The sequence below is a fragment of the Saccopteryx bilineata genome, chromosome 11 (assembly GCF_036850765.1).
Source record: "Saccopteryx bilineata isolate mSacBil1 chromosome 11, mSacBil1_pri_phased_curated, whole genome shotgun sequence".
Lineage (NCBI taxonomy): Eukaryota > Metazoa > Chordata > Mammalia > Chiroptera > Emballonuridae > Saccopteryx > Saccopteryx bilineata.
The window spans coordinates 41,404,162-41,425,883 of NC_089500.1; the positions used below are offsets into that span (position 1 = coordinate 41,404,162).

The window sequence follows — 21,722 nt, forward strand, 5'->3', positions numbered from 1 at the left end:
AAATTCATAGAATCAAAGTAGAATTGTGGTTACCAGGGACTGGGGAAGGGGAAAACGGGGAGTTGTTTAGCAAGATGAAAAAGTTATGGAGATACGTTGCATGAAAATGTGAATGTACTTTTAAAAAATGTTAAGGTAGTAAAAAAAAATTGGTACTAATACACAAATAGCCATAAATAGATATATATCAATAAAGTAGCCCTGCTGCACTTATATAGTAGCTACTAGCCACATGTGACTAGTAAAATTCACATTAGTTTTTTTTATATTAAAACTTTATTTCCTCAATCACAGAGCCACAGTTCAATTGTATTCAGGAGAGTGCAGACAAGGAACATTTTCATCAAAGAAAGTTCTATTAGATAGCACTGGCTCAGAATTTACAGAAACAGATTCAAATATATATGGGAATTTGTATTCAATACAAAACTGTGTGTGATGCCAGTGGTATTTCAAATCAGTGAAGAACTACTGAGTAAATAGTGTTGGGACAATCTGTTAGACTGGGGTAGATTGAGGGGGAATGAATAAAAGCTAAATCTCTATGTCAATGCTCATTTAAAAGAAATTGTAAACAAATAAAATATTTCTATTTAAAAGGTAAAATGAAGGAAGTATTTACATAATTCTCATTAAGAAAGGTACAGCCTGACCAGGCGGTGGCGCAGTGTATAGAGCGTCGGACTGGGGTGTGAAGACTCAGGTTCGAGACCCCGAGATCACCAGCTTGAGCGCGGGCTCATGTGGTTTGAGCAAAAGCTCACCAGCTTGGACCCAAGGTCGCTGGCTCGAGCAAGGGGTTACTTGGTCTGCTGAAGGCCCGTGGTCAAGGCACATATGAGAGAGCAATCAATGAACTAAGGTGTCGCAATGAAAAACTGATGATTGATGCTTCTCATCTCTCTCTGTTCTTGTCTGTCCCTATCTATCCCTCTCTCTGACTATCTCTCTGTCTCTGTAAAAAAAAAAAAGGTACAAACTTCCAGTTATAAAATAAGTAAATCCTAGGGATGTAATGTACAGAATGAAAAATATAGTTAATACTATATTATGCATTTCAAAGTTGGTAGAAGAGTAAATCTTAAAAGTTCTCATCAAAAGAAAATAAATTTAACTATATGTGGTGATGAATGTTAACTACACTTATTGTAGTGATCATTTCATAATATATACATAGTATATCAAATCATTGTTGTATACCTAAAATTAATATAATGTTGTATATGTGAATTATATCTCAATTTAAAAAAGAAAAAGAAAGGCTTTTTAAATACAATAAAAGCCCATCCTGACCAGGTGGTGGCACAGTGGAAAGAGCATTGGACTGGAATGCAGAGGACTCAGGTTCGAAACCACGAGGTCACCGGCTTGAAGCCAAGGTTGCTGGCTTCAAGGTTACCGGCTTAAGCAAGGGGTCACTTGCTCTGCTGTAGCCCCACCGCCACCCCCACCCCCATCAAGGCACATATGAGAAAGCAATCAATGAACAACTAAGGAGCCACAACGAAGAACTGACGCTTCTCATCTCTCTCACATCCTGTCTGTCCCTATCTGTCCCTCTGTCACACACACACACAAAAATAATTAAACAAAAACATACATACAGACATACATACAATAAAATCCCCCCCAAAATAAACAAGACTGAATTTTTTTGAAAGGAAAATAAAGACTTTCATTTATTTTTCAATTTTTTCATTGATTTGAGAGAGAGAAAGAAGTTTCGACTCATTATTCTAATCAGTTTTCTCAATAGTTGTGTAATCACAGTTTCTTGTACGTGCCCTGAGATTGAACCTGTGATTTTAGCTGCTGGGACGATGCTTTATCCACTAACCTACCTGGCCAGGGTGGAAAATAAAAGACCTTTAGATAAATAATGCCCAAAAAGACAAGTAGAAGGGTATGAGTGCTACATTTTCTTAATCAATTAAAAAACTAGAACTCAGTGAGGGAAAGGTCAATTGAAAGTGCCAATATACATATTAAAAAATGTTCGATTTTACTCATAATGCAAATATACTATTAAAAACTACATTTTTAAGCAGAGATGGCAAAGATAATCCTCAGGGCTAATGAGAGTGTAAGACAATAGACACAAATGGGATATAAAAACTAACACAACTTATTCAGGAGGTAATTTAAAAATATTCATCAAAAATCAAAAGCAACAGATAATATTTACAAATAAAATAATACTGAGCCTAGGATTAACTTTAAAATAACCTGAGAAGTAAAAAATTGACCTGAGAAAGTTGGTATGGATAGAAATGAAATAAGATTAGGCAAAAAAAAATAATAAGATTAGGCATACATTGATAGCAGTTGTAATGGGGTGGAGGATATACAGAAATTTATTATACTTTGCTCTCCTTCTTTGTGTATGTTTGAATTTTTACAGAGTTCTTCCTGTTATGCATACCCCTTAACCCAGAAATTCCATTTCTAGGAATTCAGCCTGCGGTTATGTGGACAAGCACACAACAATGTAGGTATAAGGGTACTATTCTCTGAGCCAATAAAAGCAAAAACATGGAAATAACCTAAATGCCCATTAGAGGACTGATCAGATAAATTATATTTATCTACATACAGTACAGTTGTCCCTTGTATCCATGATGATGGATTACACAATCCTCATAGATTGATGCTCATGTCCCTTACAGAGAATGGCACAGTATTTGCACAACACCTACACACATCCTCCCATATACTAATCTCTACACATACTTTAATAATCTCTACATTGCTTATGACATCTAATGCAATGTAAATGTTATATGTAAACAGTTGTACAATGTATTGTTTAGAGAATAAACACAAGAAAAAAAGTCTGTATCTGTTCAGTAGTAGGAACTGAACCTTCACAGGCCTAACTACATAATACACATCAGCAACAATGTGACATTTTTCCAAATATTTTTCTTCTGTGGTTGGTTGAATATGAGGATGTAAGCCCTGTGGACATGTGGGGCTGACTGGAAATAAATTGTGTGAAGGAGATTATGGAAAGGGGGGAAAATCTCAAGAGCAGAACAATAGGGATAGTTTGAGCACATTTAAATAAAAACAAAATCAAACATGGATTTTTGAGTGCACATGAGATACATGCCTCATTCATAAAAAGTTTCTTTAAGGTTACACGAAAACCCTAACAGTGGTTACAACTGGGCAGGGTATGGAAGACTAGAAATCTGTGAGGAGTAAATATTTATTTTTTCAAATGTTTTTATATTATAAATTTTTCTTGCATGTGAACACACTGCATTCATTATATTTATAGTAAAAACAACTAGACTTTTAAAGTCCTTTCTCTACTGAAATGACTGTCATTCATTTAAGAACTGTCAATGTTGAGAGTCAATGCTCACTTTAATCTTATAGAGCAACAGATAAGGCAGGGGTCCCCAAACTACGCATGTGGCCCCCTGAGGCCATTTATCTGGCCCTGCGGCACTTCTAGAAGGGGCACCTCTTTCATTGGTGGTCAGTGGATGCATCCCGTGCTCCTGGAGTACTGTATGTGGTGGCGCTGCAAGGCGCGTTGTCGCTCAAGTACAGTACTACTTCCGGTGACGCGGGATGCAGCCTCACGGCTCCGGAAGCGCATCATATCACTAGTTACAGCTAACAGTGACAAATATGGAACCAGACATTGACCATCTCATTAGCCAAAAGTAGGCCCATAGTTCCCATTGAAATACTGGTCAGTTTGTTGACTTAAATTTACTTGTTCTTTATTTTAAATATTGTATTTGTTCCTGTTTTGTTTTTTACTTAAAATAAGATATGTGCAGTGTGCATAGGGATTTGTTCAGTTTTTTTTATAGTCCGGCCCCCAACGGTCTCAGGGACAGTGAACTGGCCTCTTGTGTAAAAAGTTTGGGGACCCCTGAGATAAGGTGTGGCTCTTCATTGCTGACCCTATCTCAGGGCTCTAACTGTACCTCTACCTCAGGCCTGATCATCCATCGGCAAACCTAACATTATATCAAATAATTGCTCTAAAGATATAAGGAAGGTCCTTCCTGGGCGTTACACAATTAATAATTACTGAATACACACACACACACAGGTTTTGTGGGCAATACAGAAAAAAAAGGATTATAGTCTTGCTCAGGAGCTTTAAAACTTCACAAAAGAAAAAAATAGGCACAAAAGAAAAAAACAAGAAACCGAACAATTAATGCTATGCAAACACTATGTATGTCAGTAAAGAAAGAGTAGTCGGGGTTCATGGAAGAAATAAGATGGCAGAATTTTTTTTCTTTGAGAGAGAGAGGGGGAGGGAGATGAGAAGCATCAACTTGTTGCATCACTTTAGTTGTCCAATGATTGCTTCTCAAATGTGCTTGGGGGCGGAGTGCTCCAGCCGAGTCAGTGACTCCTTGCTTAAGCCAGGGACTTTTGGGTTCAAGCCAGCAACTATAGGATGATCATGTCTATGATCCCACACTCAAGCCAGCAACCTCAGGGTTTCGAACCTGGATTCTCAGTGTCCCAGGCTGATGATCTATCCACTGTGCCACCACCTGATTAGGTGAGAGTTGATCTTAATAAAGCTGGATTTAGATCCACAGAGGGGAGAGAGGATTACATAAGACCACTAGAAAGAATGCACATAAATAAAAAATTGAGATTGTGAGACTCAGTATGACTATAGAGATGGGGTGTAGGGGGAAGGATAAAATAAGTAATGAGAAAGAATCAAGTTCAAGGCAATACAAACCTTAAAAATCTGACAAAAATTAAGCTTTTATGAAATAGGCAAAAGGGAATTTTCATAAACATTTGGCAGCAGTAGTGTTCAAGGCAGGGCAAACTATTTGCATGTCTTTGCTTCCTTTTGGCTTGCTTTCTTAAAACATGAAAAATAAAATAACAAACATTACACTACTACCTCGCTTCCAGGCCCAGATTCCAGTGGTCTCTTCTTCCTTGGCCCAATCGCAGCAAGGGCTGTGAGGTTAGCATCTCTTTGTTGTATCTGTGCGAGCTCCAACTGCTGTAACTAGAAGATGGAATAAAAAAAAAGCAATGTTTACACAAAGTTATGGTCAGAGCTACAGTGTAAAATAAATATTAAATTCTCCTGACAGCCAAGGGCACATCATATCCAGATTCATTTACTCCAACAGTACTGAATCTCGAAATTGAAGAGGCAGGATTTAGGTAAGGAAGAAGTATAGAATACAACAAAAAAGACAAGAAAGGCATCTAGAACTACCATATTTCCCCATGTATAAGACACTCCCATGTATAAGATGCACCTTAATTTAGGGGCCCGTAAAATTAGAAAAAAAAAAAGTATTACATAAAGTTATTAAACTCAAGTTTTATTCATCATAAAATTTATACAATTCCTCATCACTGTCAAAACTCCCATCCATTCTCTTATCCTCATCTGTGTCTGATGATGAATCACTGTCTTCAACAATGAGCACAAAAACAAGTACAAAAAAGTGGGAAATGCCAGTAAAAATAATCTACAACCACTGTATAAGACGCACCCAGTTTTAAGACCCCAAATTTCCCCCCAAAGTGCACTTATATATGGGGAAATATGGTAATGTCTTAGTTTAAAGCACAGGTAATGCCTGAAGAATAAATTGATCAGTAAATTAGAGTTATTGGCCAAACTAGACAACCTTTTTAGATTAAAAGAAAATTACTCAAAAAAAAATAAAAGTTTTTGTATTTTATAGGAAACAGTTTTATGCTGTATGATTTATAAAAGCACTTCACTAAAACTTAACTCATTTAATTCACATAACCCCACTGAAAGAGGCAGACATATGAATTGTTATAATATGAAAATTATACATATATATTTTTTTATCTTTTTTTTAAAACTTAAGAGGCAGTGAGGCTATAAGAAGTTAGAAAACTTCATAACTGCCACACAAATACTAAGTGGGAGAACCAGAACTTAGAACCATGTGTTCTCATCACAACCTTTTCACTACAGCACACCGTCCCATGGATTTACTCTATATTTATCTTCATGCCAAAAATTAAGTGAATTAGCAGTTTTACTGTATAACTTTCATCATACCTAACCTAGAATGACCAAATGTACAGGATATAAATTTTTAGTATGTAGGTAGGTACTGAACTATATATTTTTAAAGGAACACTAACCAAACCTTTAACATATTTGTTTAAAAAGCAAAATGAAAATAGAAAATAGTGTATGATGAAACAGTTTCAAGGAGATACAAAGTAAAGATGATTTTAGACAATAATAAAGAATAAACCTATCTTAAGTAAAGCAGAAAACATTTAACTAAAGAAAATTAATTAAGAACCACTTTTTATTCCACAAATTACAGGGCAGTAATCCTCCTTTTAAACTGGTAAGAATTTACTAAGTAAAACAATCTGTACCTGGAGATTTCTTTATTGGAAGGTTTTAACTATAAATTCAATTTATTTAATAATTACAGCCTGACCAGGTGGTAGCACAATGGATAGAGCATTGGCCTGGGATGCAGAGGACTCAGGTTTGAAACCCTGAGGTCACCTGTTTGAGTGCGGGCTCATCCTGCTTGAGCATTGGGTCACTGGCTTGAGTGTGGGATCACAGACATGACCCCATGGTCACCAGCTTGAGCCCAAAGGTCGCTGGCTTGAGCAAGGGATCACTCGGTCTGCTGGAGCCCCCTGGTCAGGGCACATATGAGAAAGCAATTAATGAAAAACTAAGATGCCTTAATGAAGAATTGATGCTTCTAATCTCTCCCTTCCTGTCTGTCCCTTTCTCTCTCACTATTAAATAATAATAATAATAATAATTGTAAGGTCGGTGGATAGAGGGATAGTCATGTGGAGAACTCAGACCCGCCCACTTTGGCTAGGACCGCCCACAATCAAGCCCGCCAAAGGAAGCTTCCCAGGAACCATTTGGAAAAAAGCGATCGTCTGCCAGCCAGTGAAATTTCACCGCGTCATAGTAACTCCACTTCCCTAGAGGGACCCTTTAAATATCTCCCACACGGTTTAATCCGTGCAACTTCTCTGGCCTCCATCTTTCCTCGGGCCAGGGAACCTTGCTGGGCGGGGTGTGCGCTCTGTACTCAATAAAGCTGTTTATTATTCCACACTTTGTGGCTCTGAGCCCTCTTCCTTCCTTCTCGGCAGGGAAAAATACCTTACAATAATAATAATAATAATGATGATTACAGAACTACTGAGGCTCTCTACTTCAATCTTGGCCAATTTTTGATAACTTATGCTTTTCAAGAATTTGGTAATTTCATCTAAGTTGTCAAACTACTTGCAAAGAGTTGTTCACTATAATCTCTTTTTACCCTTTTTGACATCTGCAGGGTCTGTCATGATTTCCCATCTTTTTCTTCCTGATATTAGTCAGTGATCTTACATTTTAGTTTTCTCTGCTAGTCTTTCTGGAGATTTATCAATTTTGTTGACCAAAGAACAAGCTGTGGTTCCTTTAATTTTATTTCTTTCCTCCTGTTTTCAAAGTCACTGATTTCTGCTTTTAATGTTTATTTCCTTCTTCCTGCTTTCTTTAGGTGTCTATTGCTCTTCTTTTTCCAGTTTCCTAAAGTAAAAGCTTAGAATATTGATTTGAGAACTTTCTTCTTTCCAAATGTGTTCCCTCATCCTTGTACTTTAACTAACCTACCTACATCATAACATCTGAAGTGAGTTTCTTATAGACAGATAATAATTGAGTCAGTTTTTTAATCCATTCTGACCATCTTCATCTTTTAATTGGCATATTTAGACCATGTACACTCAAATATAATGATTTAGGTATGTTTTAATTTAGATTTATCATTATATTATTTATTTTTCTTCTGTTTTACATTTCTTACTTGTTTGAGGTTATTTAAACATTTTTAGTATTTCACTCTAATTTATCTATATATTTTTATGTCTATATAGTTTTTTTAAGTTTAATCATGGCTCTAGAGATTATAATATATATACTTTCGATTTCAGTCTACATAGAATATTTTACCACGTCGTGGAACAGACATGTTACTCACATGTATGTCCTTTTACTCTCCACACTGTTATAGTTCTTTGATATGCTACATATATACTGCTCACAAAATTTAGGGGATATTTTATAGCTTTGTATTCATTTTGAAATATCACCTAATTTTTGTGAGCAGTATACATACATTGAAAATTCCTGACAATGTTATAATTTTGCTTTCAATTAAACATTTTTAAAACTCAAAGACAGAATAGTCTATAATACCATTTCTGTTGCTTGTTTTTTACTCCTGATATTTAAAGTTTTCCTTTGGAATCATTTCACTTTATTCTGAAGTTTTTTGTAGTTTTATTTTATTTTAATTTTTTTTTGAGAGAGAGAGACAGACACACACACACACAAACAGGAAGGAAGAGAGATGAGAAACATCAATTCTTCATTGTGGCACCTTAGTTTGTTCATTGATTGCTCTCTCATATGTGCCTTGATGTGGGGCAGGGGGCTACAGCAAATGGAGTGACCCCTTGCTAGAGTCAGCGACCTTGGGCTCAAGCTGCTGAGCTGTGCTCAAACCGGATGAGCCCACGCTCCAGCCAGTGATCTCAGGGTTTTGAACCTGGGTCCTCCTCCATCACCCAGTCCGACGCTCTACCGACTGCGTTACCGCCTGGTCAGGCCGAAGTACTTTGTTAAGCTATTGTTTTAAAGCAGGTTGACTGGCAACATTCTATTCATGTTCCTTTCATTGAGAATGTCTTTATTTCATCTCTATTCTGCAGGACACTTTTACTGAATATAGAATTCTGGGTTGGTTGACAGTTTTTTTCTTCCAGGGACTTCAAAAATATTTTGCTACTTCCTTCTATTCTTCATTGTTTCCTCTTCTTCTTTTTTAAATTAATTGAAGTTATTGGGATGGCACCTGTTCACAAAACCATACAGGTTTCAAGTGTACAACTCAATGAAACATAGTCTCTACGGTATCTGACAGGAAATCTATAGTCATTTGAATTATTGTTCAACTGCTAAAAAAGTGTCCTTCTCTGAAGCTAATCTCAAAATATTTTCTATTTTTATTTTCTGAAATTGATTATGATGTGACTGGGCAATAGTTTCTTGTGATTATTCTGTTTGGGGTTTCAGTGAGCTTCTGAAAGGTTTATGTATTTCTCTAAATTAGGGTGTAGGGAGTTTAGCAGTTATTTTTCACAAAACATTTTAGCATCTCATTCTTTATTTCTTCTGAGATTTCTAAAACCAAAATGTCCAACTTTTGGTCACTGTCCTGCAGATCTCTAAAGCTCCATTGTGTGCTTTTAGTCTGTTTTCCTCTCTAATTTTCAAATTAGATAAATCTTATTTCTACATCTTGCAAGTTAACTGTCTCTTCTGTTTTTTCCCCTGATATCCAACCCATACAGGGAGTATTTTATGTTGGTTGTCACTTTCAGTTATAAAATTTCCATTTTGAAACTTTATTCTTTATATCTTTTACTTTTTTGCTGGGACTTTTATTTTTTCCAATCATTTCAAGAGTGTTTTCAATTGCTTCTTGGAGCATTTTTATAGTAACTACTTACTTTAAAGTATTTGTCAGATAACTCTAACATCTGTAATATCTTTGGAGTTACAACATCTGTGACATTTCTTCCCATGGAAGTTGAAATGCTCCTGGTTATTCAAGCCAAGTAATTTTGGATCATATCCTGAATATTTTGAATATTATGTTATGAGACTCTGGGCCTTCTTTAACTCCTTGAGAATGTATATACTTTTTTTTTTTTTTGTATTTTTCTGAAGCTGGAAACAGGGAGAGACAGTCAGACAGACTCCCGCATGCGCCCGACCGGGATCCACCCGGCACGCCCACCAGGGGGCGATGCTCTGCCCCTCCGGGGCGTCGCTCTGCCGCGACCAGAGCCACTCTAACGCCTGGGGCAGAGGCCAAGGAGCCATCCCCAGAGTCCGGGCCATCTTTGCTCCAATGGAGCCTCGGCTGCGGGAGGGGAAGAGAGAGACAGAGAGGAAGGAGGGTGGGGGGTGGAGAAGCAAATGGGCACTTCTCCTGTGTGCCCTGGCCGGGAATCGAACCCGGGTCCCCCACACGCCAGGCCGACGCTCTACCGCTGAGCCAGCCGGCCAGGGCCGAATGTATATACTTTTGTTTTAGCATGCAAAACAGGTCAGTTAGGTATAGGCCACAAAGTTCCAATTGACTTAATTCCAACATCAGGTCAGTTTTCAAAATCTTTTCCATGGTATTTGGATCTGTCCCAAATGTGTAGCACTAAGTAGACAGTTGAGCAACTAGCAGTAATATCTTTTTTTGGTTTTTTTTTTTTTAAGAGAGAGATAGGGAGGGAGGCAGGGAGAAAGATGAGATGCATCAACTCATAGTCGCAGCACTTTAGTTGTTCAATGATTGATTTTTCATAAGTACCTTTACTGGGGGGCTCCAGCTGAATCAGTGATCTTGGGTTTAAGCCAGTGACCATGGGGTCATGTCTATGATCCTACGCTCAAAACAGTGACCCCATGCTCAAGCTGACAACCTCAGGGTTTCGAAACTGGGACCTCAACATCCTATGTCAATGATCTATATCCACTGCGTCACTGCCTGGTCGGGCTTGGTTCAGTTCTTAAAGTCTTAGGTATGCTGATTAAAATCATACATGTGACGAATATGTAGCTCAAGAGTAGGCCTAGGAGTTTAAAAAAAATGATAAAGGGGTTGCTTTTCTGATCTCTTCCCTTTCTACAATCTTTTTTTTTTAAATTTAATTTATGGTATTTATATAGATTATAGTGTTGCCCCGATTGCATCCCACCTCACCCGTATTCCCCTCAACATATTTCTTCCCCCCATCCTAGCAGCTCCCTCCCCCCTTCCCTTAATGATTAATTCTATTCCTCAGTTCACACTCTTCCTTGTATTCCTCAAATGAGGTCGTATGATATTTTTCTTTCTCTGCCTGGCTTATTTCACTTAACATAATAATTTCCAGGTCCATCCACATTGATACAAAAGGTAATATTTCCTTCTTTTTCATGGCCCCATAGTATTCCATAGTATATATGTACCACTGCTTTTTAATCCACTCGTCCACTGATGAACACTTGGGCTGTTTCCAGATCTTCGCTATAATAAATAATGCTGCCATAAACATGGGGGTGCATTTCTTTTTTTCAATCAGTGACATGGTGTCCTTGGGATATATTCCTATTAGTGGGATGGCTGGGTCAAAGGGCAGTTCCATTTCTAATTTTTTGAGGAATCTCCATACTGTTTTCCACAGTGGCTGCACCAGTCTGCATTCCCACCAGCAGTGCAGGAGGGTTCCCCTTTCTCCACATCCTTGCCAGCACCTATCGTGTGTTGTTTTGTTGATGAGCACCATTCTGACTGTGTGAGGTGGTTTTTCATTGTGGTTTTAATTTGCATTTCTCTAATGGTTAGTGATGTTGAACATTTTTTCATCTGTCTATTGGCCATCTGTATATCCTCTTTGGAGAAGTGTTTATTCATTTCTTGTGCCCATTTTTTGATTGGAATGTTTGTCTTCCTGGTGTTGAGTTTTACAAGTTCTTTAGAAATTTTGGTTATTAACCTCTCATCAGATGTATTGTCAAATATGTTCTCCCATTGTGTGGTTTGTCTTTTTATTCTGTTCATATTATCTTTAGCTGTACAAAAGCTTTTTAGTTTGATATAGTCCCATCTGTTTACCATCTTTTATTTCACTTGCCTGAGGAGATAAATCTGCAAATATACTGCTGCGAGAGATGTCGTAGAGCTTACTGCCTATGTTTTTTTCTAAGATGCCTATGGTTTAACGACTTACATTTAAGTCTTTTATCCATTTTGAGTTTATTTTTGTGACTGGTGTAAGTTGGTTGTCTAGTTTCTTTTTTTGCAGGTAGCTGTCCAATTTTCCCAACATCATTTGTTAAAGAGACTGTTTTTACTCCATTGTATGCTCTTACCTCCTTTGTCAAATATCAATTGTCCATAAAGATGCAGGTTTATTTCTGGGTTCTCTGTTCTGTTCCAATGATCTATATGCCTGTTCTTATGCCAGTACCAAGCTGTTTTGAGTACAATGGCCTTGAAGTATAACTTGATATCAGGAAGTGTGATATATCCCACTTTATTTACTCTTCTTTTTCAAGATTGCTGAAGCTATTCGTGTTCATTTTTGGTTCCATATAAATTTTTGGATATGTGTTCTATATTTTTAAGTATGTCATTGGTATTTTAATTGGTATTGCATTGAATTTATAAATTGCTTTGGGTAGTATAGACATTTTGATGTTTATTGTTCCTAAGCATGAGCACGATATATGCTTCAACTTGTTTGTATCTAACTTGATTTCTTTTATCAATGTTTTTTAATTTTTGAAGTACAAGTCTTTAACCTCCTTGGTTAAATTTACTCCTAGGTAGTTATTTTTGTTGTTGTTGTTGCTATAGTGAAGGGGATTGTTTCCTTATTTTCTCTTTATGACAGTTCATTGTTGGTGTATAAAAATGCCTCTGATTTCTGATTCTGCCACCTTGCTGAATTCATGTATCAGGTCCAGTAGTTTTTTTGTTTTTGTTTTTTTTGCATTTTTCTAAAGTTGGAAACGGAGAGGCAGTCAGACAGACTCCCGCACGTGACCGACCGGGATCCACCAGGCATGCCCACCAGGGGGCAATGCTCTGCGCATCTGGGGTGTTGCTCTGTTGCAACCAGGGCCATTCTAGCTCCTGAGGCAGAGGCAATGGAGCCCTCCTCAGCGCCCAGGCCAACTTTGCTCCAATGGTGCCTTGGCTGTGGGAGGGTAAGAGAGAGACAGAGAGAAAGGAGGGGGGGTGGAGAAGCAGATGGGCACTTCTCCTGTGTGCCCTGGCCAGGAATCGAACCCAAGACTCCTGTACACCAGGCCGATGCTCTACCATTGAGCCAACAGGCCAGGGCCTCCAGGGTTTTTTGACTGAGACTTTAGGGTTTTCTATATACAGTATCATATCATCTACAAATAATGATAGTTTTACTTCTTCTTTTCCAATTTGGATGCCTTTTATTTCTTCTTATTGTCTGATTGCTGTGGCTAGAACTTCCAGAACTATGTTGAACAAGAGTGGTGAAAGGGGGCATCCCTGTCTTGTTCCTGATCTTAAGGGGATTGCTTTGAATTTTTGCCCATTAATTATGATATTGGCTATGGGTTTTTCATAGATGGCCTTTATCATGGTGTGGTATGTTCCCTGTATTCCCATTTTGCTGAGAGTTTTGATCATGAATGGGTGCTGGATTTTATCAGATGCTTTTTCTGCATCTATTGAAATTCTCATGTGGTTTTTCTCTTTCCTTTTGTTTATCTGATGAATCACATTGATTGATTTACAAATATTGTACCATCCTTGCCTCCCCAGAATAAATCCCACTCGATCATGATTTATGATTTTTTTTCATGTATTGCTGGATCTGGTTTGCTAATATTTTGTTGAGGATTTTAGCATCTAAATTCATGGGGGAAATTGGCCTATAATTTTCTTTCTTTGTGTTGCCTTTGCCTGGTTTTGTAATCAGAATAATGCTTGCCTCATAAAAGGAGCTTGGAAGTGTTCCTACCTCTTGAATTTTTTGAAGTAGCTTGAGAATGACAGCAGTTAGTTCTTCTTTAAATCTTTGGTAGAATTCACCAGTGAAGCCATCTGGCCCAGGGTTTTTGTTTGTTGGGAGTTTTTTGATAACTGTTTCTATCTCATTTGTTGTAATTGGTCTGTTTAGGTTTTCTGATTCTTCCAGATTGATTTTTGAAAGATTATATGTTTCAAGGAATTTGTAAATTTCACCTAGGTTGTTTAATTTTTTGGCATACAGTTCTTCATAGTATTTTCTTACAATATTTTGTTTTTCTATTGTGTCAGTTGTTATTTCTCCACTCTCATTTCTAATTTTATTTATTTAAGTCTTCTCTCTCTTTTTCTTGGTGAGTCTGGTTAAAGGTTTATAGATCTTGTTTACCCTTTCAAAGCACCAGCTCTTGGTTTCACTGATCCTCTGAATTGTTTCTTTAGCCACTATGTCACTTATTTCCACTCTGATCTTTACTATTTCCTCCCTTCTACTACCTCTGGGCTTTACTTGCTGTTCTTTTTCTAGTTCTTTTAGATGCAGGTTACTTGTTTATCTGAGCTTTTTCCAGCTTTTTAAGTTATGCCTGTAGTGCTATGAACTTCCCTCTCAGTACTGCTTTTGCTGTGTCCCATACATTTTGAGTTGTTGTCTGCTCATTATCATTTGTTTCTAGGAATATTTAAATTTCTTCTTTGATCTTATTGTTAACCCATTCGTTATTTAATATCATGCTATTTAGTATCCAAATGTTTGAGTATTTTTCAGTTTTTCTATTGTGTTTGATTTCTGGTTTCATGCCATTGTAATCAGAGAAAATGCTTGATATGATTTCAATCTTCTCAAATTTGTTGAGACCGCTTTTGTGCCCTAACATGTGGTCTATCCTAGAGAATGTACCATAAGCACTTGAAAAGAATGTATATTCTGCTGCTTTAGGGTGAAAGGTTCTGAGATATCAAATTGAGTTGATCTAGTGTGTCCTTTAAGTCTGCTGTTTCTTTGTTAATTTTCTTTCTTGAGGATCTATCTAGTGATGTTAGTGGGGTAATGAAATTCCCTACTATTACAGTATTGCTGTTGACCGTGCCCTTTATATCCATCAAAGTCTACTTTACATATTTAGGTGCTCCTATATTAGGGGTGTAGATATTTATAATGGTTATATCTTCCTGTTGAATTGCTCCCTTTCATTATGAGGTGACTTTCTTTATCTCTTACTATAGCCTTTGTTTTAAAGTCCATTTTGTCTGATATAAGTATTGCTACCTCAGTTTTTTTTTTTTCATTTCCATTTGCAAGAAATATTTTTTTCCATCTTTTTACCTTCAGATTATGTGCATCTTCTGGTTTTTTTTCTTTTAAAGATTTAAAAAAAATTTTTTTAATTCATTTTAGAGAGGAGAGAGAAAGGGAGAGAGAGAGACAGAGAGGGAGAGAGAGAGGAGAGACAGAGAGAGAAGGTAGGGAGGAGCTGGAAGCATCAACTCCCATATGTGCCTTGACCAGGCAAGCTCAGGGTTTCAAACCGGCAACCTCAGCATTTCCAGGTCGACGTTTTATCCACTGTGCCACCACAGGGCAGGCTGTGCATCTTCTGTTTTAAGGTGTGTCTCTTCTAGACAGCATATGTATGGGTTCTGTTTTCTTATCCATGCAGCTACCCTATGTCTTTTGATTGGATCATTTAATCCATTTACATTTAAGGTTATTATTGATATGTAGTTGTTTATTGCTATTTTATTCTTTAAAGCTGTATTCCTCTTTTGCTATATTCTTTTCCCCCTTTGATCTGTTTACAAGAGGCTCTTAATATTTCTTGTAACATTGGTTTGGCTGTAATGAATTCCTGATCTTTTTTTGTCTAGGAAGCTTTTTATTTCTCCTTCTATTTTAAACAGCTTTTTATTTCTCCTTCTATTTTAAATAATAGCCTTGCTGGATAAAGTAGTCTTGGTTGTAGGCTCTTGTTCTGCATTACTCTGAATATTTCTTGCCATTCCCCTCTGGCCTCAAGTGTTTCTGTTGAGAAGTTAAATGTCATCCTTATGGGGGCTCTTTTGTAGGTGATAGTCTTTTTTTTTCTAGCAGCTTTTAATATTTTCTCTTTATCTCTTAGCTTTGGTATTCTAATTATGATATGTCTTGGGATGTGGATTTCTTTGGGTTTCTCTTTAATGAAATTCTCTGTGTTTCTTGAACTTGTGTGACTTTCCTGCATCAGTTTAGGGACGTTTTCAGCTATGATTTGATTGAACAAGTCTCTATCCCTTGTTCTTTCTCTTCTTCTTCAGGAACCCCTATGATGCAGATGTTATTTCTCTTCATGTTGTCACAGAACTCTCTTAGAGTTTCCTCAGATTTTTTGAGTCTCTTTTCTTTTTGCTACTCTGTTTCCATGCCTTCGTTTATCTTGTCCTCTAACTCGCTGATTCAATCCTCAGCTTCATCCAGCCTGTTTTTCTAACAGGTTCCTATAATGTACTATTCCAACTAGACTTTGATTAATAAAACTTTAGCTTGTTTGCTCATCTATACTAGCAACACACACCTTGTTCCTAATATGCTTGGCAAATTCTTTTTTTTTTGGCAAATTCTTTTTTGAGAGAATATTCACTCCTTCCTTTATGGCTAATGACAAAGGCAAAAACCTGTATTTCATTTATCACAGTATCTCTGACATCAAGTAGAGGTCCCATAAAATTTAAGTCAATGCCCTAGAGCACAATAGAGCAAAAGATTATTTCATCCCTGGTGTTTAGTACTTGTCTGTTCATTTTTAACCATGACAGCACTGACTTTAATCAAGACCCAAAACACACTAAGAGATTACCTTAAAGATCACACATACTCTCAGAGGGAAGGTTCAATAGAGGTACTTCTTGATGTTAAACAGTTTTCAAAGAAGAAAATATATTGAAAAACATGAAAATTAATGAAAACAGCAACCAAAAGCATTGGCAGAAGCAGAGGAGCTTGATCAAGATTAATAAACCAAGTGTCATATAGCCAATTCTCAACAGATAAAGACATATTAACAGGAAGAACTAAATTATTTAGACAATTATGACACTGACAGTATGGGAAATCCAAAAATGTTTCTTTTCAATGTTTAAGGAAAGCAAGATATAAAAAAAATGCAGGCACTAAAACTGCAAAAGACAACAGCAGAGCTGTCCTTCATAATACATGATCCAAAAATATGATGTGGTGTCGTTTTCATCTGCTTTTGCTTCTTTTGGAAAGTTATAAGGTGTAAGCAAAACAAAGAGTTGAGTAGTGAGTTAACATCTCCCTCAAGGAGTATGTGTATGATCCAACAGTAAATACATTAGTAGTAATGAAAAATAGCTAATTCTACCAAACAGGAATAAAAGAAATAAAGTATACTACCAGGTTTGGAATTTAGCAAAGAATTAAGAATGATGTCCTATCTGGATTGCAAAATTAAAGTGTATCCTGAGATAATAATGAACACATACCAACAAACAAAAGATTTTTTTTAATTAACATCTTAATAGAATTGTAAATAAACTTTGGAAAGATTAACCAAACTAAAATATCAACAATGCTTATAATCACTTTTGAATTACTACAATTTACTAGAGAAAGCAACAGTAAATCCCAAAATATTATACTACAGAAGATAACCACCAACACTATAACAAGCCCTATTAACAGAGGAATCTTAAACCAAAGAAACCAAAAAAGCAAGTTATCAAAAAAGAATCACTGTCCCCTCATCCAAAATTCAAGGACACTACAATATAAACACAGGATCCTTTTCAAACTCTCAAAACACAATTATTAAGCAGGCATTCTACCAAATCAAACAGTACAAGGTTTGATTATTTTATTTTCCCAACCAATAAGGCTATTTTATGCTATCAGGACACTGTGCAGAACACCTGAGATTCTTGGAATTTAAAACATATACTCTGATGCTTTGCTAGTCAGCTTTTCTAATCCATCCCTGTCAGGAAAATAGCATATTCCATGTAAGCTCAACTAGACACTTTCTCCCTTGCACTTAAACATAACACTTGATTTATGTGTTGCTTAAAAAAGTATGTTGTGCTGTATTCACATTAGACTATAGAACTTCTTTTTCACAGTTCTCACCATTACATTCTTTCTCCTTCTCAATCCTTTTTTTTTCTTTTTAAGCAAGCAGGAGAGAAACAGACAAAAGGGAAAGGAGAGAGATGAGAAGCACCAACTCGTAGTTGTATCATTTTAGTTATTCACTGTTTGCTTCTCATTTGTGCCTTGACAGGGGGTGGGGTGGGGTGGGGTGCTCCAGTTGAGCCAATGACCCCTTGCTCAAGCCAGCAACCTTAGGCTCAAACCAGTGACCCTAACTCTCAAAACGGCAACCTTAGGATTTCAAACCTGGAACCTCAGCATCCCAGGTCGAAACTCTATCCATTGCATCACCAATGGTCAGGCTCCTTTTCAATCTCTTTCTAGTCCTCTGGAACAATAATAACCCTAACATATCCATGGTCAATCTCACACTTGTGTTTAGGCTACTGGTTTTCCTCTTACACCTCATCTTTATTTAAATTATGACAGCTATGTAACACAAGCAGAGCATGTATTGTTAACATTCTTTTTTTATTTTTTTAGTGAGAAAGACAGAGACAGAGAGGAACAGATAGGGACAAACAGGCAGAAGAGAGAAAGGAGAAGCATCAAATCTTCGTGGCGGCACCTTAGCAGTTCATTGATTGTTTTCTCATATGTGCCTTAACAAGGGTTTTCTACAGCAGAGTAAGTGACCCTTTGCTGAAGCCAACGACCTTTGACTCAAGCCAGCAACCTTGAGCTTCAAGCCAGCAACCATGGAGTCATGTCCAAGATCCCATGCTCAAGTCAGTGACCCTGCGCTCAGCTCAAGTGGGCGACCATAGGATTTCGAACCTGTGCCACCTCCTGGTCGGACTGTTAAAAATACAAGATAACTGAGGTAATTTCAAAGATGTTTAACTTCCTTGAAATGATATCTAGATAATGGCAAACTGAATTGAGAATCCAAAACTCCTGACTTATATTTCAATGCTATTTATTTTTTGTTTAAGATTTTACTTATTGATTTTACAGAGGGGATGGAGGAAGAAGTATCAGCTCATAGTTGCTTCACTATAGTTGTTCATTGCTTGCTTGTCGTATGTGCCTTGACTGGGCAAGCCCAGGGTTTCAAACCAGCAACCTCAGCATTCCAGGATAACACTTTATCCACTGCCCCACCACTAGCCAGGCAATGCTATTTTTAAAATAATATGCACCTCTTCTACCAAAAGGGTAGTAAGTCTCAAGACACACAGATCCTGTACTTCAAAATGAAAGATGCAGGTAACCTTTTGATGAAGAGCCAAATAAAATATATCTTTTCTAGGTAAGGTATGCCTATCAAGAGATACAGCCATTAAAGCTCTCTTATGAAAATATCCATTAAAAACAAAATCCTGGTGTAGCTTTGCTGGTTCCAAGAGAGCACCTACTGAAATGGCAGTTGATGGTAACTGAACTGTGCCAGTTCAATATGCCAATTCTCAGAATACCTACATCACAGTATTTTGTTCAACCTTCTATGAGAAAATTAAGTGATAGATTTTAAAGGCCCCCTTTCTTTCTCCTCCCAAGACCAATGGTTCTTAAGTGTGATCTCTAGACCAGCAACAACAGCAGAATCACTTGGCAATTTGTTGTACATGCAAATTCTCAAGCCTCAGCCAGACTATTATATCATAAATCCTGGGGGTAGGGCCTAGCAATCTGTGTTTTGAACAAACCCGTCAGATTACTCCACACATGCCAGTTTAAGAACCACTTTCCTAGATGAGCAGTGCTTTGAAACATTAGCATCTGTTTCTCTGCTATGCATACACGTTCTTTACAGTCATTTTAAGAATGTCTTCTTCCTACTGAATTAATCTGATTGCTAAAAAGTGCTCTTAATGACAACTTTTATTTTGCCCTATCCAGTGTTTCATGAGTTTTAGCTCATATAGCACTAGCATAAAGTTTAAATATAAATTGCTCTAATTTAACAGCATTATATGCCATGTCCCACTAATTCTATATCTTCTTAAAATTTTGCTCTAAAACTATCCCTTGCCTTTTTCACAGCTAAATCATACATTTTTCTAATCAGTAATAAGGCCTATTATCTTTTTTCCTTGTACAATAATGCTTTATGGAAGACTGCATTACTTAGAGTTTTTATATTCTATATTTTCTATAAACAAAAATCCTAAATACTTCAGGGTACATGTTCTCTCATCTGTTATGCATTAATCATTCACTAATTCTTTTGCCAGTTTCTACAGGTTGCACTGTGAAGCTAGTGTCAGCAAGCACTTGTCTTGCATTCCCTTTTCTTTCTTCTATTGTCTGATAATAAATGAAAGTGGGAATTCTAGGAACTGTTAAAAAGAAAGCGAACAAATTCTGTCTTACTCTGCACAGATGTACTCAACTCACATTTCCAAGCAGAAAATACTCAAAAGGAAATAAGGTCGCGATATATGTAACAAATGTGAAGAATCAAGATGTTTGAACTCCAAGGTCAGATGGCTGGCTCTGCAGAATTCTGGATGGTATGGTAAGAAAGGAAAACACTGAGGGCTGGATGGTAATCTGGGACACACAACACACATTTCAGACAAGTCTGTAGCTGCATTTAACCAAGACGCATCTGCTTTTTTGAAATCAGAATCTGGCAATTAGTAATCTATTTAAAACCTTTCTCAAATAGAGGGTGAAATGGAAGAATGTCAGTATTTGCATTTTAGGAAAGGTATCTAGAAAAAAAATTTAATCAAAATTTTAAAGTGTCTGTATTTAAAATATAAAGTGACAATGAAGAGAACACATACAGCATTTTTTTCAGGCAAAAAACCCCAAAGTTACAACTAAAATGTTTGAATTACAAGGATCCACACATGGACAACAATAAGGTTTTCAAATAGACAGATAACCTGTCAGGTCAATGAGAACAGTATACAGCAGGAGCTACTTCGATGGATTGAGACTACGCCGGAGGCAAACCCAAGGGCAGACCTATTTTTTAGTGCCAAATCAGAATAAAAATATTGGAAGGAAATTGTTAGATATAAAAACTGGCCCAATTTAACGGTTGGTCCTTACATCCAGAATGCAAAGAAATGAATATCCTCTAAATCTGTATTATAGAGAAGAAAACCCGCAAGGAAAATGATCAGGATCAAAACTCGAGTCTTTAACAGATGAAAGCAAACATGGATTATAAAATTATGTGTGAAGGGTATTCAAGTTGTGACTTAATATATACATTGAAAACATTGCTGAAATATTTCCTAGCAACAATAAAGCCTATAACTTCTTTAAACAGTTCTTCAGAGTTCTGTATTCATAAAATACTGTCATCAATCTATTTATATGACCAGCATGGTAGATAGTAGGAAAAGAAAAGCAGCTTTAAATCATGCAACTGTAAGAAATCTGTGCTTTCTCAATTGAACAGAAACACTTCCCCTCAAAATCACAAACTAAGCCTTATACTTTATACTAGCGTGGTAACAATTAGCAATACCAAATGATAATTTACAAATTACCACACAAGAGAACAATTGAACCTTATATTAAGACAGGGTCAGTGATTTTTGCAACTAAACAAAAGATGGTATCCCCATGTATTTGAGTCTAAATTACAGGCCCTTAGAACATTAAAGTTATTAAGAGCTTGAGGGATCAAGGGATGACAAAACGACGATATTTTACTTTTATCAAACATTTGCAACTAATACAGAGTGGCTCTATTCTTGGAACAGGGCCTGTGTATTGGATTCTCTTTTTAATCAAGAGGATATAAGATATGAAGCAATTAGAAAACTTTCAAAATATTTTAAAAAGAAATTATATTGAGTTCATTTAACTTTGCTAGAAAATAAGAAATAGAGGTGCAAGGGAGAGGAAAAAAACAGGTTTGGTACCATCTGTTCTCATTAAGAGAGGTATTATTTTTCACATTTACTCTTACAATTTTTTTTTAAATGCTGTCCATCTACTATTCATCCCTCAGGGAATAATTATATACAGCATTAAAGAAAAAAACCAACCAAACAAACAACCATCCCATACAAACC

General features: G+C 36.7%; 1 protein-coding gene across 2 annotated transcripts in view; it reads right to left on the reverse strand.

Annotated features, from left to right (window-relative positions):
• TAF4B (TATA-box binding protein associated factor 4b) overlaps nt 1–21,722 on the reverse strand; it is a 133,290-nt gene that overhangs the window by 19,604 nt on the left and 91,964 nt on the right. The window contains exon 14 of one of the 2 annotated variants that reach the window (XM_066247025.1): nt 4,901–5,011. In XM_066247025.1, coding sequence (XP_066103122.1) covers nt 4,901–5,011 — 111 coding nt within the window. Of the gene's footprint in view, nt 1–4,897; nt 5,012–21,722 lie in introns of both variants that reach the window. The other variant, XM_066247024.1, reaches the window with a different exon arrangement.